The sequence below is a fragment of the Chelonoidis abingdonii genome, chromosome 4 (genome assembly GCF_003597395.2).
Source record: "Chelonoidis abingdonii isolate Lonesome George chromosome 4, CheloAbing_2.0, whole genome shotgun sequence".
Classification (NCBI taxonomy): Eukaryota; Metazoa; Chordata; order Testudines; family Testudinidae; genus Chelonoidis; species Chelonoidis abingdonii.
In genome coordinates this window covers 23,278,841-23,296,544 of record NC_133772.1, presented here as the reverse complement: position 1 = coordinate 23,296,544, position 17,704 = coordinate 23,278,841, and the positions used below count along the sequence as shown (strand labels likewise).

At 43.6% G+C, this 17,704-nt stretch overlaps 1 protein-coding gene across 3 annotated transcripts in view; it reads right to left on the bottom strand.

The window, feature by feature from the left end:
* PPP1R12B (protein phosphatase 1 regulatory subunit 12B) overlaps positions 1 to 17,704 on the bottom strand; it is a 127,586-nt gene that overhangs the window by 19,645 nt on the left and 90,237 nt on the right. For all 3 annotated transcript variants that reach the window (XM_032791888.2, XM_032791889.2, XM_032791892.2), the window contains 4 exons: positions 4,400 to 4,416; positions 2,899 to 3,046; positions 1,272 to 1,376; positions 914 to 967 (listed from right to left, as the gene is read on the bottom strand). In XM_032791888.2, the coding sequence (XP_032647779.1) occupies positions 914 to 967; positions 1,272 to 1,376; positions 2,899 to 3,046; positions 4,400 to 4,416 (324 nt within the window). The remainder of the gene's footprint in view (positions 1 to 913; positions 968 to 1,271; positions 1,377 to 2,898; positions 3,047 to 4,399; positions 4,417 to 17,704) is intronic.

Here is a 17,704-nt window from a genome sequence, read left to right as displayed (position 1 = left end):
GGCTTGCGACGCCAATCAGCTTAAGCACTGCAAGCCTGGGAGGCGGGAGAAGTGAAGTAGTGACAGCATGCTCGGGACGAGGCAGAGCAGGGGTGGGCTGGGGCGGGGAGTTCCCCTGCATGCCGCCCTCCCTGTTACTTGCAGCAGGCAGCCCTCTCCATGCCCCCCTGCCCCAGCTCCCTCCGCCTAAATGCTGGCAGTGATCGGGGTGGTCGAAGATCTGGCTGCCACGGTCGCTGCTAAAGAAAATGCTGCCCACTAAATCATAGTGCTCTAGGCGACTGCCTAGGTCGCCTAATAGGTTGCACTGGCCCTGTTGTATGTGACCATCTCTGAAAGCCATGACACTGCTTTGTGTTTGCACACAAGTAGCTCAGGTCTGTCACTTCAGGAATTGGATTTAAATCTCATCCTCACAACTAGCAGAAGGCACCAAAATCTAATTAATCAAATACAGTGTAAGCAATGGGATTAAGACATCACTTTAGCCAGGAATGGCAATTTAAGTCTTTGATCTATTGCCGTGAATTGGACTGCTCAGATAGAGGAAGGGAGTGCTCAGAGGTTCATATTTCAAGGTACAAGATACTACCCACTTGACTGGAAAAGGTTGGGTTTTTTGTTGAGACGGTCCTTTGCATTAGTGAAGACTGGGCCAATAACCCTTCAACACCACGAAAGGGAAACTGTGGTTCTGTAGTAGCATCTTGTGATAAGGCAGAAAGTGAAGTTTAACTGTTTTACAGTGAGCGGAAGAGCTTAGGGAGCTAAAAATCAGAACTCATGTATTATCCCAAGCGCTATCCTGTGGAGCAGAAACAAAATGTGCCCATGTTTTTTATTAACGTTTTACTTTCAGAAACTAACGTATATCAGAGCCATAAGAGTCAAAGAATGGGACACAAACACATACCCTTTTCTCCATTTCCAGCATACTCGATCGGTCAGAGGTTTTTTCCTGTTTCTGCTATTTAAATTAAAAATAGAAAGTTATTAAAATAGAGTGGCATGCACAGGGACAGCACTAAGGGACTGCCAGAACCTCCATACTTAAGAAAGTTGTCTTTCCAAGGAAACTAATGTACTTAACGTGAACAATCATACCTTCCTCTTCAATAGCACCTTTCAGAGAATCCAAAGCAGTTTACAAGCAAGCACAATTTTCTCTTACAGAAACCATACCAGCACCTCCAAATCTTAGGTTCATCAGCTAACACCCCCTCCTCCCATCTTCCTCTCCCCACCAGTTCTGGAGACCCTTTCCTCCTTACCTGGGCTGCTTTTTCCAGTTTCGATTTGATATCAGCCAGCTCCAGCTGGGCTTCCTGCAGTTTTGATTTCAGCTTTTGGTTTTCGGAAAGCGCGTCCTCATAGAGCTGAAACAGGAAGCCAGGTATGTGAATTGCTCTGTGCCTATCGTATGAGCCTGCCTAACAGTCACAGCTGCATGGAGACATGTTGCTCCACAGCTCTGAACATCAGTAGCTGGTTTTAGAGCCGTTTCAGAATTGCCACCACTTTTTAAGACTGGCTCAGCTCTTCTGCACTGATTTCCCTGCCCCCAAGTTCTAATAAATTGATTTTGTAAAAGAAATTAAGAAGATCCTTTGTGGCTTTTGTAGTTTCTTAAAGCCACAGGCAGTGGACAAAGAAAAGGGACAGAATGTCTTGCTTGTCTTAATAATTTAATATAATAAAGAACTCAGAGATTCAATCAACGTCACTGAGTTGGCTGACCATACCTAAACCTATAATTTAGCTGAGAGTGTGTTGCTCTGCTCTTACATGGTTTCACTTCAAGGAGGAGAGACAACTGTCAAGACATTCTACCAGGGAGAAAGATTACCAGCCTCACCAATTCCTGAGTCCATCACTATTTCCCACTTCTCAGAGAGGCAAGAGAAACGCCTTTAGGCAAACTATGCTGGAACGTTATCGTCCTGCACATTGACTGACTGTTAAGGAGACACTGATTTCTAATTCAGATGGAGTCCTCTCTCACCATACCACATTATTTAAAAAACTAAAATGAAGTACCTTTTAGGGTTTAACATCCCTGGGAATTAAGATCACCTTAATCTGTTCACCTTTCACACAGTTGTGACTTGCTATTACCATATTTTATTTCATTTATTTTACACACACACGTTCCTCCCTGCTCTAAGATCAGATTAAAGAATGATTTCACCCCTTAGCTTTAGTTATTGAAGGATTAAGGCAAGAGTTAAATTAGGTTCTTCCAAAATAGCTATATAAGATGGTAGCTTAACGCCCACGGATGGATGAACGTATAGTACATTCCCCTTAGCTCATAATACCAAACAACATATTCTGATCTCTCCTGCCAACTAGCATTCCAGGTTTCATCCTGTTGCTAATTCAAAGCAGATAAAGAATGTCATGAGAACCAGTGGTTATAAACACCGAGCAAACATTACCCAGCAATAAGGCTTTCCAAAATGCCAATCAGACTGTGTAGCTACTTTTCAGATGCTTTCATCTGTCATTTGAGAAATTCCCCTGAAAAGGAACTTTGTAAACTAGCTGCATGTTGTTAAGAAACCAAAAAACTCTGAGCTGGAGCACTTCTCCAGCCTGCTTGCCTCTTTCTTGTGTATTCAATCTGCTCTCACTCCCTGAACCTCCATGGTTCTTTATACCTTTGAAGGAGTGTGATTCCAACAGACAGTGAAGTCAAGAGAAACAAGCCCTGTGATGGCTGGGCTGATAAAATAACCCTTTGCTTGCAAGACAACTTAGTGATTCCTGAAAACTCTCCCTTTTTGATCTTTCACAGCTCCTTCCAGCAGACCTCAGGTTTCTGCAAGGAGGTTACAGCTCAGATAGGCAGCTCTTAGAGTACACAGGATAGAAATATTACATATAAAAGAGCCCTACTTTTTTATAGTCCCTGTTAGTCTCCTCCTCTGTTCTACTGCTGAGGGAAGCCAGGCGGTTCTCTCTTCTGGTGTAAGCGCTGGAGCGACTGGAGGCGCGATCGCTGTATGAGTCGCTGGTGGTAGGGCTTGTACCTGCTGATTCCAACCTAAAAACAAACAAGACCCAGAGTACAGATCAGCCTGGGAACAGCTAAGATGCGGTCAGCGTGACCATGACTGGTCAGGACTCAAGACTCATCTCAACATCTACCAGAAGCAGCTCAGAACAGTCACTGATATAGCATCACTGCTATCATTCTGGAGTTCAGTGCAAAGCTTAAATAAAGTTCACGTGAGAAACTCCTGGCCGATGTGGTCACCTCAGCTTGGAAACTCAGAAAATGGGATACTAGCCCCATCCCCGACAAACAAGAATATACAAGTCAGCGGTTTCTGCCAACCTTTCCCACAAGGTATGGTTCTGTCTTGCTGGTGGAGAGGTTCCCCACCCATTCAAACGGCAGTGAAAAGGATAATTTCTTTCCTCTTACTGAGTCACTGCCTATGTGTCAAGCATCAGAGGGGTAGCCATGTTAGTCTGGATCTGTAAAAGCGGCAAAGAGTCCTGTGGCACCTTATAGACTAACAGACGTCTTGGAGCATGAGCGTTCGTGGGTGAATACCCACTATGGCAGAAGCATATCGTCGGATGCACTGCCTATAATTTATAATAATGGAGATACACCCATCTCCTAGAACTGGAAGGGATCCTGAAGAGTCGAGTCCAGCCCCCTGCCTTCACTAGCAGGACCAAGTACTGATTTTGCCTCAGATCCCTAATGGCCCCCTCAAGGATTGAACTCACAACCTTTGGTTTAGCAGGCCAATGCTCAAACCACTGAGCTATCCCTCTTTCTTTTTGGAAGAAGAATAGTTCCAAAACTTGCGTGAGGCAAGTACTATATCAAGGGAACCCTTTTTGGAATCAACCTAGTCCTGGACTCTGATCTAGGGGAAAAATATTGGGACCGCCCCAGGAGGGGGTAGTGTGGGTTTTTTTTGGTTGTTTTTTTTTTTTTTTTTTTTTTTTTGAACACGCTCACCCGTCTGGGAGTTCGTCGGCAATTCAGTGGAGAGTCCTTCAGACATGGACAGTCTTCGGCAGTATTTCAGCAGTGGGTAATAAACCTTACTGCCAAAGACGGAAGCACCTGCCGCTGAAATATCGCCGAAGACCGTCTGCGACTGAAGGACTCTCTGCCAAATTGCCGTTGAACACACGAAACAAAATATCGGCAAAAATGGCGTCCCAACCATACTCTGGTTGGGACACGGGACAAACTCCTCAAAATCACAACAGTCCTGATTTTATCGGGATGTCTGGTCACCCTACCCTGATCCCTGTTTCATCTCCAATAAGCAGGAAATGCTACTCATTTAGAGTGCTGTGAATGTAGGAGGCAAGACAAATATACCATTTATACCTGTTCACTGGAAAGTGTGTATGGTAAAGCTCTTACCTGGAAAGTCTTTCATGCTAAAGGAAGAGGGAGACAAAAGAAAATAGGATTAGCAAGTGAGACACCACTAACAGGTCAACTCAAGAATTGCAGATACAGCACTTAGGAGCTACTTTCCAACTCTGAAAGCAAGCCCCAAGAACACTGTTACAAGCTTTTTCCACATTTATCCAAACTGTATTATCTCACGTAGCCAAACCACAAATCTCTGATCTTTTCCCATAACCTATCAACTGCTATGACTTCACTGCAGCATTTCAGGTTTCAACCTATCTGAAAAGGAATGAGAAGTACTGAAGACACTGGGCAAAATCCAAGTTTCCAAAATCATAACACTGTGGATGACTGTCAGGGAGGAAAGTGGAGTCGGATAGGAGTGTGTGCGTCTGTCTGTAACAAAGACTGCAATGAGATTCCTTTACATGGAGGCAGTTCTAAGTCCATTGGCTGTATGTTAAACTTCCTCCATCTAGTTCACATTAGGCTGACTTTAATTCTGTCTCTACCAAGATCAATGATGGCTTACCTTTTACATATCCTTAAAAGCTAGCTTAAAATATCCATTAGTGAAGACTGCTACTATGTGTGCATGGCACCCAAAATCTCATTAATGGAAGGGACATTTGACATGAAAGTCATAATTCATTGGTTGCCAGATCTCCCTTAGATCTGCAACAAACGTACACGTGCTCCTCTCTAAATGAACGCATGCCTTCTAACACTGATGGAAGAAGTGTCCATTGAGTGAGATAGATGAGAACAGCATGGGAAAGTATGACACAAAGACAACCCTCTCTCCATCCCTCTGCATATTTGTGTTAGACTCTGAAAATCTGCAAATCGGCATTGTTTTCATGGCTGAACATCTCCCACCTAAAGCCAACTTCCAGCAGAAGGAATGCTCTATTCAGAAGTTACTCAAGAATGCTGAGTGGACCCAGCTGTACCTGAGCATAGTGAAACTTTGGGGGACCCTGACTGCAGAGCACTAGGCAAGATGATTTAGAATTTTTGGTGCAGAGTGTATTTCCCTGCGATTCAACCAACTTCCTATTCTTAGCACTGCATCTGCTGCAACCCACTTGTGCTCTTAAACCAAAGACAATCTGAGCCAACCTATACATAAATCAGAGCATAGTTTGGCTTGGCACAACAATCTGCTATGGAGGTTAGCTGCGGTAAGCCACACTTGCTAAAAAGAGTCTTCTGGGTTGGAATGGTCTCCATTACATACAAGTGCAGAAGTCAAACAGTAGTGGCATAGACGACACAGCATATACTATCACAAGTACGGTCCCCACGTGTCCTTCCATCATCTCTGTAACCCTTGTGTTTATTTTATAGACATTTATCCAAGTTTTAATTTATAGAATCCAATGCCAACTGGACCACAATTTTCCCTGTTTTGAACCTTGTGTTAGTTTTGTCACCTCTAAAATGGGTGTAAAATGCTACTATATCACAGTATTAATGCTTTACACCCACTGCACTAGTGCAAGTGACAGCACAAAGCAGTAGAGAAGTGGGCCCTGTTTTAATCCCATGTCCCTCCCCCCTGTTAATTCTACTTTGTTGGATTTGAGCTAATCAAATACGCTGACAAATTTAATGTCAAAAGCCTCACTTGAGTGGATACCTTGTTGCCCACTTTCAAGAGGTGAGATCTGAAGCCTTTAAGGGTGTCCTGGGCTAAGACCTAGGATTTAGCCTGAAGTTGGCTCTCAAACTAGGGTTGCCAACCCTTCAGGATTGTCCTGGAGTCTCCATGAATTAAAGATGAATTTTTAATTAAAGATTATGTCATGAGATGAAATCTCCAGGAATACGTCCAACCAAAACTGGCAACCCTATCTCAAACTGCTTGATAATGAAGAGTCCACCTAGGCTTCAAAACTAGGCTTGCAGTCTTGTTAGACTAGGGATGGCCAACCTGAGCCTGAGAAAGAGCCAGAATTTACTAATGTACATTGCCAAAAAGCCACAGTAATACATCAGCAGACCCCGCATCAATCAGCTGCCCCTCTCGCCAGCGCCTCCCATCCACCGGCAGCCTTGACCATCAGCTCCCCCCGCCCACATCAGATGTTTCGTGGCGTGCAGGAGGCTCCGGGGGAAGAGCGAGGGCACAGCAGGCTCAGGGGTGGCTGCAGGAAGGGACGGAGTGGGGGCAGAGCCCGTGGCAGAGCCAGGGCTTGAGCAGTGAGCTCCCTCGGCACACTGGAAAATGGATGCCTGTAGCTCCAGCCCCGGAGTCGGTGCCTATGCAAGGAACTGCATGTGGCTCCAGAGCCACAGGTTGGCCACCCCTGTGTTAGAGTGTTCAGCATCTCTATCAACATCTGAAATCCAGGCGCTTCTCGATGTTCATGGAGAAATACACAGCAAATGGTTCTATATCCTCTCCTTGGCTATATTATTCTTATGAGCAGACAGGGTGAAAAAAACCCTGCTTACAGAAACTGAGCAAGAACAGAGCAACTGAGAGAAGCACCACATCACTGTCAACTTTCCAGCAGCAAGAGGCCTGCATCCAGTTTAACTTAAGCACAACCTTAAGGTGTATCCGAAGCTTGTGTGCACTGCCACATTTGCTTGTACTTAAATATTCTTCATAATTTAATCTCACGTTTCTATAGTAACAGAGAAGGATTCCAATGTGCTTTGCAAACAAAAACGCTGTTCAAACAGTACACAGGGACCACTTCATTACACGGCCACCTCAGGAGTGAAACCTGGCAAGTGTTTAGCTGTACAAAGCAGCTCTACATAACAGTTCAAGGCTGGGGGAGCGAACAGTGAAACTGCATTTGATAAGTGAACAGAAATTGCTTTGTTGGTTGAGTTCACCAGCAATGGAAAAAAGCTGCCATCAATTAGCTCTGTCTTCTTTCTAGTTACAGGTGCTGGACCCCTTGTGTTACACTCAGACCATACTTTGGGTACCCTTGTTTATGGCCAACTGCTAATTTTTGAAGTAGCTCTGCCATAAAAGTTTGAGAAGATTTTCAAGAGACAAATTACAATTAGGCACCTAACTGCTATTTATACTTTTGAAATTCTTACCCTTAGTGTGTCTGCTGTTAGTGAAATGAGCAGAAAAGCTAATCACTATCTCCATGTAGGCAGTTGTGTGACCCCATCACCATAGTTAGGGCCCTACCAATTTCATGCCCGAGAAAAACGTGACACAGGCTGTGAAATAAGCCCTTCCCCGTGAAATCCGATGTCCCCTTGTTCCTAGAAGCGCCCCTGCATAGGGGGCTCCTAGCTCCGGCTGGGGACGGACAGAACTTGTCCATCCCCTGCACAGCTGCTCGGGGGGGGGGGGAGGGGGGACACTAGACCCACTTCTGGGTGCCTCCCCCTGCTGCAGGATGCTCTAGCACTGGGCAGCAGCCCCAGAGGTTCCTGCAGCTAGAAGAGGCTTGTGGAGTTGGATCCAATCTTCCCTGTGCTGCTGGGAGCACTCCAGCAAAAGGGGGGTTCCTAGCTGCTAGTCAGGGAAGGGCTGGGGCAGGACAGGACTTTCTCTTTCCCTGCAGGGCTGCTCTTGGGTATCTCTCTGTCTGCAGATAGCTCTGCATCCCCTCCTCCCCACTCCGTCCAGCTCTGAAGGCACCACAGAGGTGAGGGTGACAATCTCACGACCCCCCTACACAGGTTTGCGACCCTCACAATCTCCTTTTGGTTCAGGACCCCCACAATTACAAACACTGTGAAATTTCAGATTGAAACATCTGCAAATGTGAAATTTACCAATTTTCAAATCCTATGGCCGTGAAATTGCCCATAATGGACCATGAATTTGATAGTGCTCTAACCACAGCATTTGGGTACCTCACCAACATTACTTTGTTCTGATGGCCAACAAGATAAGGAAAGTTTGTTCTTCCCCATTGTACAGGTGGTGAACTGAGGCACACAGGGATGAGAGGACATTTTCAAACACACCTCAGTGATTCAGGAGATGGTCCCATTTTCAGAAGTGTCAGAGCACTTGGGGACCCATATCCCTCTGATCTTCTGAGAAACTTTGGCTCCTAAACTGCTTGAGCTGTCTTTGGCAGAACTAGGAATTGAATACAGCTCTAACCTTCCGTTCACTGCCTTAACCACAAGGCTACGCTTCGGCATTTGTCTTATTTTTCTAAGAGCCTTTGGTTGGGGCAGCTGTAATTAAGAGGCCTTGCAGGGAGTTAAGTTAAGGAGGAAAACCTCCACATTTTACTGGTATCTCAAACTCAAGCCTCTGTTTATCTTGAGTAGCTTTCCCACTTCTGTCCTTACTGCCTGACACAAGAAAGCCTCCTTGCTCTTTTGTAAGAGGCTCTAGTAAAACTTGCTTCTTAAAACAAAGTATCTCACTTCAGCACAAAAGTCAGACAGCTACCCAATGTCTTCTGGCTCCATCTTCTCCACTCAGCAGGGCAGAGGAATTAGGGGGTGATTAACAACGCTCATCGAAAATGATTCAAGTGTTTTACAGACCAATACACTAATCCCTTTCAGTAACAGCTTTCCTTACAGGTCACGGAAATAATCCACTTAATTTGAAGCTTTGCAGCTACTACATCAGGACTGTTTATGTTCCGTAACAGCATTGAGAAAGTCCTCAAATAACAAGTCTCTCTTCCTGGAGGGAAGCGTAGGGGAAGAGGGGGAAACCGTTTTGAATTGTGGAGGGGGGAGGGGAGAAACCACCCAGTCACCTCATGAAAAGCAAAATGTGGTCACTTTGTTCACAAACCAGGGAAGTCTCTCAGGCAGTGGGGAGAGAGACTGAATGAGATGGGGGTGGGGGGAAGGGAGAAGGGATTAAAAGCTACTGACAGAAAGAGGGAGAAAAGAAACAAGAGCATTGTCTCATCCCGGCTCTACTCCCTTCCATGACAGCATCAGGCAACATCCTTTCAGGCAGGGCTCTTCTTACTTCATTAGGGCCAAAATTACTGCTGGGAAGGACACTGCAGGGCAGCCCAACAGACATTTAGGAACTGACGAGACAGGAACAGCCCCCTCGGTGGTTATTTTAAAAACATCTTTATACCACAACTTACAAAGCCATGACTGCCTGACACTTTTCTCGACGGGTGGGTCTGGTCGCACACTTAATTTGTGGGGCTAGGTCTTGTTAAATTAATCCAATTTATTATAAGAAGTTCATAATTTACAGGATTTGGATTTCACATTTGTACCCCAGACTGCAGCTCTGCAGAAAGTTTAGCATCTTTCCCAAGGTCATCATCATCTTGTGTTCTTCCACTCACAATCAGTTTTTTTTTTCCCATTCCAGACACATGATGTGTCCCGGTCTGTGGCTCTGGAGAGGTTCTCCATGGTGTACGGCTCCTCCGGGAGCTAGCTGACCAGCAGATGGTCCATGGCCTATGTTTCACCACATGACCATGTCTGGGTCATTGGTAGCCCCATCTGTGCAGTGACTTTTGAATGGCCATCTCTTATTTGGAGGTGCTTTAAACATCATCTCTGGGTCAACCAATCCTTCCCTGCACCTGTTGGAAGGCATTCGGCAACATTGACGTGCCTTTTAACACCCTCAGTGAGTATTTCTAGCTGCGTGTGCCCCACTGCCAGTCACATGGCCATCGGTGATTTTCTAAGAGATTTCACTGGAGCTAGAAAGTGGGGATTATTTCAGGCAGCTAACTGCCACGTAGCAGATGTCTGGTACCTTCGACTTGACGCAATCGTTCTATTTTGCTTATGACTGATCTGCTGATATCCAGCGGAACAATTCTGGCAAGCGCATAGAGACTGTTCATGTCTGATGGCTTTAGAGATCCTGCAATGTAACGGCAGCTGTCATTCAGAACAGGGCCCAGCTTCTTTGCATGAGCCAATCTTTCCCACATGGGACATGCGTATTTGGCCGTTGAATAGCAAAGTGCAAGTGGGGCGGTTCTTAATGTTGCTGGGTTAGCTTCCCATTTTGAATTTGCAAGTATGTTATTTCCAAGGTCTTGAAAGCCTTGGATGCTTTCCCTCAGCCTATTTATAGTCCAGCAGAGTGAGCCAGTTCAAGTAATATTTTGAGAGAAAGATCATTAAGTTCCAGGTTTGTCCAAACCTGGAGGAACCTGCACTATAACTCTAATGTACTTAAAAGTTGAAAAACATTTTCCCTCATAAAACCATACTTACAATTGACCACAGGCTTGGGTGTGTATGGGAGGGAAGGAATCACTTTTGAGACTGACATTTTCAATGGTTAGTCTTTGTCCAAAGGCCAATTTTGTGTGTGTGAAAGTTTCAGAAGAAAAGTTTCACATAATTTTAAGATAGTGGAAGAAAATACATTTCCCCCCATTGTGAAAAAAAAGGTCAAGCATAAATTTTGGAATGGGCTCCACCAAAGGAGCTGAACTGTGAAAATCTGTCTGAACATAACCCTAATGGAGGCAGCTTTGAAGCTAACAAAGCGATGAGTATTTTAAAACTGATGACTGAGAACTTAAAGTATCTACTGTAAGTTTTCAGTTGTGCACTTCAGGAGACATACACCAGGGATGACTTAGGAAAGAGTAAATGTCGGGGCAAATTAAGAGGCAAAAGCTAGCCCAGTGTCATTTGTTCAAAGATAGACATCCAGATGTACTAGTCAGCACCCCAAAACGGAGGCATCTTCTTAAAAGAGTTTAACTCCCAATGTACCCAGTTCTTTTGAAAATTTCGCCCAATTGTGGGCAGTGAGCTCATCTGAATTTCTGGCCAAAACTGCATTGGGACAACTGTCTTACTGACCAACGCTTCTCCCCCTACCAGTTTTCCCTTTGAAAAAGTTGTAGGAAAAATGCAAAAATATTTACAGCAACATTTTTAAAGTCAAAATGCAAGCGTTACAGGTCCTGAAGCATTAACTCAGCCTCACTCCACACATGATACATGAGCAGTGGAGTGTGGTGTGTGCTTCAGAGACCTAGTCCCTGCCCCAAAGAGTTGAAAATCTAAATTCATACATGACAAGTAAGGGATGAAGACTTCAACCTCCTAAAGACGAAAGGGGTGCGGAGCAGGAAGAGAAGAGGAGGAGGAGGAGTAAAAGGACAAAAAGGTTACCACAGTACATTGAGAGAGTTACTCAGTAAGACATGTACATACAAGTGTGGTATTTTCCATTCCTGCTTTTCGTTAAATGGATACCTTACATTATGCTATGTTAAAAGTATTCCTAGGAGTGCAATGCAGCTATAACTATCAGAACCTTAACTGTCCTTTTCCTTGGCCATTAACACTGCATTTTCAGACACCACATTGTCCGTTTTGTCCACTTCATTCCATTTTTCTCAGGCCTTGCTGAAGTTTAACTAGGAACAACTGTAGCCTTACAACTTCAAGCTGTGAGATCATACATCTTACAAGCCAAAGAGGGCCCGGTTGGGGCAGTATTCAGATAGGAGACCAATGAAAACCAAGGAGTTGTGCTAGTGATACAGATGGCGATATGCTTCCTGAGTTGGTATTAAACCAATGTGCCGGCATTTCTTCAGGAAGCACTGAGCCCTAGAAGGTGCAGTCTTTTAAAGATGTGAAACCAGAGCATGGTGAAAAGGAGAGCATATTGGTACACACTCAAGTTTCTGGTAAGCCCTAGTGCAATCTTTTAAAGATGTGAAACCACTATGGTCACATACAAAGGAACTACTCAAAGCATCAAACCCTGGGGTCGTAGCAGCAGCAGCACCACCACCATGTTCAAGCACAGTGCAGAGGATGCATTATATTGCTCTTCAGCAACTTGTCTAGCCAATCCAGAAAGGATACTAATGAGGCCCAGTGGGAATCTCATCCAGATGAGATTGATTTGTTGGCAGAACGTAGGGCCTCTGAGGTGGGCTGGTGCTAAGGAACCAAGGAGACAAATAGAGCAGTATTAGTTATCCTAATATTGCTCTGAACTTTCCCACATGAAGCTATTTCACTCCAACTCTCCCTGCCCCAGGATATTTCATTGGGCTTACTCTGTTCCCTTTTCTAATTAAAAAGCAGAGCTAGGTATCAGCAGTTTATTAGTTTGGATAGCAATGAGATTGAAAAGAGCCTGGGACACCATATGGTTTTGATTTTAGAAATGTGTTTGGATTATGGAGCACTGGAGACTCCCTTTAAAAAACTCAAAAGCTTTTACAGCTATTAGAAGGTCAGTAAAGTATAATTAAAACCAACTTCCTTATAGAAGGCTTCAGATAAAATTCAACCCTAAAAGGCAGTGCCAGAAGAGGCTCAACCTTTTCTCTTGCCAAAACAGAAATTGGCCTAATTGCCTTCAATTGCATTCTTCATTCTGTGGCCAAGATCTGACCCTGTGAGGATTGGGGGGGAGGGGGGGGAGAATCTAATATTTACATTTCTTCCAAAGACAATACATGGTCAGGACCATTTTATGCTGTATCATCTCTAACTCGTCGAGCTTGGGAAAACCTGGGCTATTCTGGGATATTTTACACGGGATTTGTTTTACTGTATTTTTGTCACAGTGTCCGATAAATATCCATGATAAAATGACTATCCATTAACAAGATCCTGAAGCACAGCTCAAGCCACACACAGTTTGTCACCTTTCCCAATGAAAAGGCCATGTTTTATCCACCGCCTGTAGTTTAATCTTCTGTTGCCAAGTAGCCGCCTAGTAAGCCTCATGAGTTTGGGTTTTAAAACAACTTGAAGCTCAAAGACTTTAAGGTCTCAAGGGACCATCATGATCATCTTGTCCAACCTCTTGCACATTGCAGGCCACAGAGCCTCACCCACTACTCCTGTAATAGACCCCTCATCTCTGGCTGAGTTACTCAAATCATGGTTTAAAAGCTTCAAGTTACAGAGAATCTACCACTTATATTAACAAAAAACAAAAGTCATCTGCTTTTAGGGGCATTTCCCTCTTCCCCGCATGTGCATAACACCCAAAGAATTAGGAGGCATTGTTTGTCAAGATGACATCCCCCCCCACCCCCCCCCCGCCTTCACCTTGTCTATGCCTGCTTCCCACTCCCAAGATTTTATACAATTGCTACCACTGGTGCAGCTCCTCTGGTATGGCAGTGGTAAAAAATGACAGCTACCACTGGTGCCTTGTTCAGACTAGAGCTCTCTCTCACCATTACTACCATAAGAAGAGCTGCAGTAATAGTAGCTTTGAGGAAAAGACCTAGGACATTACTGTATTGTAGGTTCTCACATCCCTATTCATACATATACAGATCGGACAAGTATATGATTCAGTCTAACGCCTCTTACCCCACGGATTTATTTAGAAGTACATACATTATTTAAGAACTGAAGAGTGCGGTCTTAGAATGGGAGCAGTATAACAAGGGCATTCATTCTTAAAGGACTGTCCTACTGGCGTAGAGTACTTGATAACGCTTCTTGAAGTTATGGTATCTCTGGAAAAACAAGCCGACTGACATGACAGCTACATACTTCTGGAGCTTCCCGTTAGCTAGGGCTGAAAAAGAACACAGCTTGCCTTCTAATTTTAGGTATGTGTGAGTGCAAGTGTTACAAGTCCTGTGCATGTGATTAATAACCCTGTAAAACCAAACCATCCCCAAGCCCCAATAAACCTGATGCAAACTATGTTTTCCCAAACTATAAATCAGCGGGCTTAGCTTAATAAAAGCTGCTCTTATTGGAGCACATTAGATGATCATCCAAGAATGAACAGCTTAGACAATTAAACGTGCTATCCTCGCTGTAAATCAGAAACGAATACATACTACTATAATTCTAAGTGACAACTGTGTACGATTAGTGAGCTGCTCCAATCCCAAACTGGGCCTAAAATTCAACCGTAATACTATAGTTTGCATGACTTCCAGTCCTACCCTCAGTTCTCTTCTCTTGCACGGCCCTTTGGCTTTACAACAGCTGAACTTCATTATCACAAACCCACAGAGATAAAAGTCTGCATGTAAAATGTCAAGCTGGATTGTATTTTAATTGAGTAAAGGCCACAATTCAGAAACCTGGTTTTGTGGCTGTTAATTCCCCCCCCACACACACACTTTTTTTTTTTTTTTTGAACGCAGATCAGATTTTATTGGTGAAAATTTTAATTTTGCAGACAAGTGATATGATCTTAGCCACAACCCTCCAGACATGCAGCTTCAAGAGGAAATATAAAGCAGGCACCCAAGGCTTTTTTGCTTCTAAATTTCGGAAGGTCGTAGGTTTGTATGGCTGTTGCTTCTTCTCTGCTCCCCTCCCCTTCCAACACCACATCTAGGCTTTTCCAAGTTTTAGTATGGGAGATTTAAACACACATTTATGGCGCTTGGAAACTGGCCAGAATTCAAGTTGCCTAAAGCAGAGCTACTCCAACTTTCTGAGGGCGGAGCACACTCAGTGCTGTTGCCCTAGGAACACTACCCCTACTTTTGGCAAAGGTGTAACTGTGGCAACTGCAACAATCACATGAAACAATTACACAGAAAAGTAATTTGGAGAATATTGGGTATGTTTAGCTGTCTTCAAAGCACTAAATATCTTGCCCCTTTAGAAATAAGTTGGTCATACTATCCCCTTTTCGTTCATTTTATCTCTCTCTGCTGAGAGCACAGTGTTATCACATAGCTATGCTCAGACCATCAGCAAGCGCTCTGGATCACAAAAGGTTCCTAAACAGGTCTGTGAACCACTGCTCTAAAGATCATGAGATTAGCATCAGTAGTTTTAGTGAGCAGCTAAGTTAATTAAGGACAGTATTTATGCCTGGAATTGGAGTTAAAAATTGGGCAAAATAAAATGCAAAAGCAACTTATGCATTTTGTGGCATTCAAAAGCAATCTTAATTTTACAATTTGTTTTACAAGTGAAAAATTGATACAGTACATATATTGCCACTAATGATATACATATCACTGAAATGTGTGGATATGCAGTGAAGATGCAACTGGTGCACATTTCATTGTGTTACTTTGTTTAGGGACTATAGTACAATATGGAGGTTGGAGGAGTCTTCTGATTGGGGTAACAGGAACAGAAACAAACTCAAGCATGAAAGTTAAATGGCCAGTTTATATGCAAGCTGCTTGACAGCTAAAACTGAACCACCAGGCTTTTCAGCAGCAAATATCAGTGGTAAAAATGGTAGCAGCTTAAATGGAGAATTTTAAAAATCTGAGATAGGATGCTGGATTCCAATCTGTAACCAATCACTGACTACGGTAGCAAAACAAGCTTCTGAACACGCTAACTTTTACACCAGACTAGAATTCTGCCTATTAGACTTTGCTCATTGGTATAAAACTCAGACTCTTCATCTGAAAGTCTCCCATTATTCCTTCCTTGCTCTCACCAATAAGGGGGAAGAGAACATCATAGTGGCAGTTCAAGTGATAGATAGATTACAGGTAGCTAGAAGGCCAAACAATCCATTTCCAGATGCAGCCGAGTTATACATGAAAAGTCATACGGAAAAGCTAGCGCAATGCTCAGGAATCAGAAAAGTGACTAAATGTGAAGCAATTCCTTATTCAGCCATTTAAGCAGCAGCTTTGTGGGGGAGCAGCAGAATTGGAATTGAGCAATGTTCACTGGTGTACAGGAACAAATATACATACACCAAGGAAGAAGAGTTCTGTTAAAATAAGTGAATAGCTTCAATCTGTGGCTAGTCTGCTCCTTGTGGCTGTCTGTTTCTAGACTTTCACTCTGGTCCCAAAAAAGCACTCATCCCTGTTGTCATAAACACACAGTTAAGGGTTAATTCCTCCTTTACATGTAAAGGGTTAAAAAGCTCCCATAGCCTAGCTGACACCTGACCAGAAGGACCAATAAGGAGACAAGATATTTTAAAATCTGGAAGGGGAAAAAAGTCTTTTGTCTGTGCTGTGTGCTCGCTTTTGCAGGAGACAGAGAAAAAAGGAGCCATCCCACTCCAATAGGGTAGTGAGTATTTAGAGAAGGAATGTATTAGATAACTTTTATTTTCTTGTTTGACAGTTCTTTTGCAAATAAGAGGGAGGATAAATCTGGGTTCTTTGTGTAACTTTAAAGTTTTGCCCAGAGGGAAACCCTCTGTGTTTTGAATTGGATTATCTGTGAGATTATCTTTCATTCTAATTTTACAGAGGTACTCCTTTCACCTTTTTTCTTTAATTAAAATTCTTCTTCTAAGAACCCGATTAATTCTTCATTGTTTTAAGATCCAAGGGTTTGGATCTGTGTTCACCAGGACTAAATGGTGAGGGGATAGTCTCAAGCCTTCCCAGGGAAAGGGGTGTAGGGGCTTGGGGAGGATTATTCTCAAGCAGCCCAGGAAAAGGGGGATAGGGATTTGGAAGATATTTGGGGGAAGGCAGAGTTCCAAGTGGCTCTTCCTAAATATTTGGTTAACACTTGGTGGTGGCAGCGTACTGTTAACCTAAGTTGGTAAAAATAATCTTAGGGGGTCTTTCATGCGGGTCCCCACATCTGTACCCTAAAGTTCAGAGTGGGGAGGGAACCTTGACATCCCTTTATACCCTGATGGAGCTAACTGGATCCATCAGTCTGACTTGACAGTATTCACATCACATCAAATCCCAATACTGGGACTTAGCACCAGCATTTAAGGTGACTCAGAGGAGCCCTGCAAATCTACCACATGATTCAATGAAGGGCACAAACATAACTGATGGATTTAAAGTCACTGAGCTACCGACATGCTTTTTCACAGCCAGTCTTGAACAAGATGTATGGACCATTAGAAAGGAATAAGGACCTTATAAATGAAAATAACTATTGATAAAAACAGGTAAGGAAATACCTGAAAAAGCTGAATACACCCAAATCAGCAGTTTGGGAGGACATGCATCCCTGGGCATTAAAAGCCTTGGCTAACTGATAATTATTCCTGGAAAAATAAAAATCACAGAAGCAGGTACCAGAGAGTTGGAAGACATGATTAAACTCTAGGACAAAAAGAGGTGGGGGCCATTTGGCCTTCAAAGAGCATACTGGGGACTTTAAAAGACTTTAAATTAGACTGCCAACATTTTAAGCCCCAATCCTTTCCAACCTTGCCTGTCTTGCTCTGCGCAGGTTTTCCACATGCGTAATATTCAGCCCTTTGATATTGTGATAAAGCTCTCCTGGAACAAACTCTTGTCCATGATGGTGCAAATACTTTATATGAAGAAGGTTCTGTTGGGGGAGAAGGAATCTAGTACAAAGCTTCCCCATGAAGAAGCTGCCACACATTTCCCATTATTATTTCACTGGAAGCTTTAGACTGTTATGCCAACTGGATGTTAATTTAGATCACCAAAACCTGAATTAAAGTAAAACCAACTAGTTAATTTT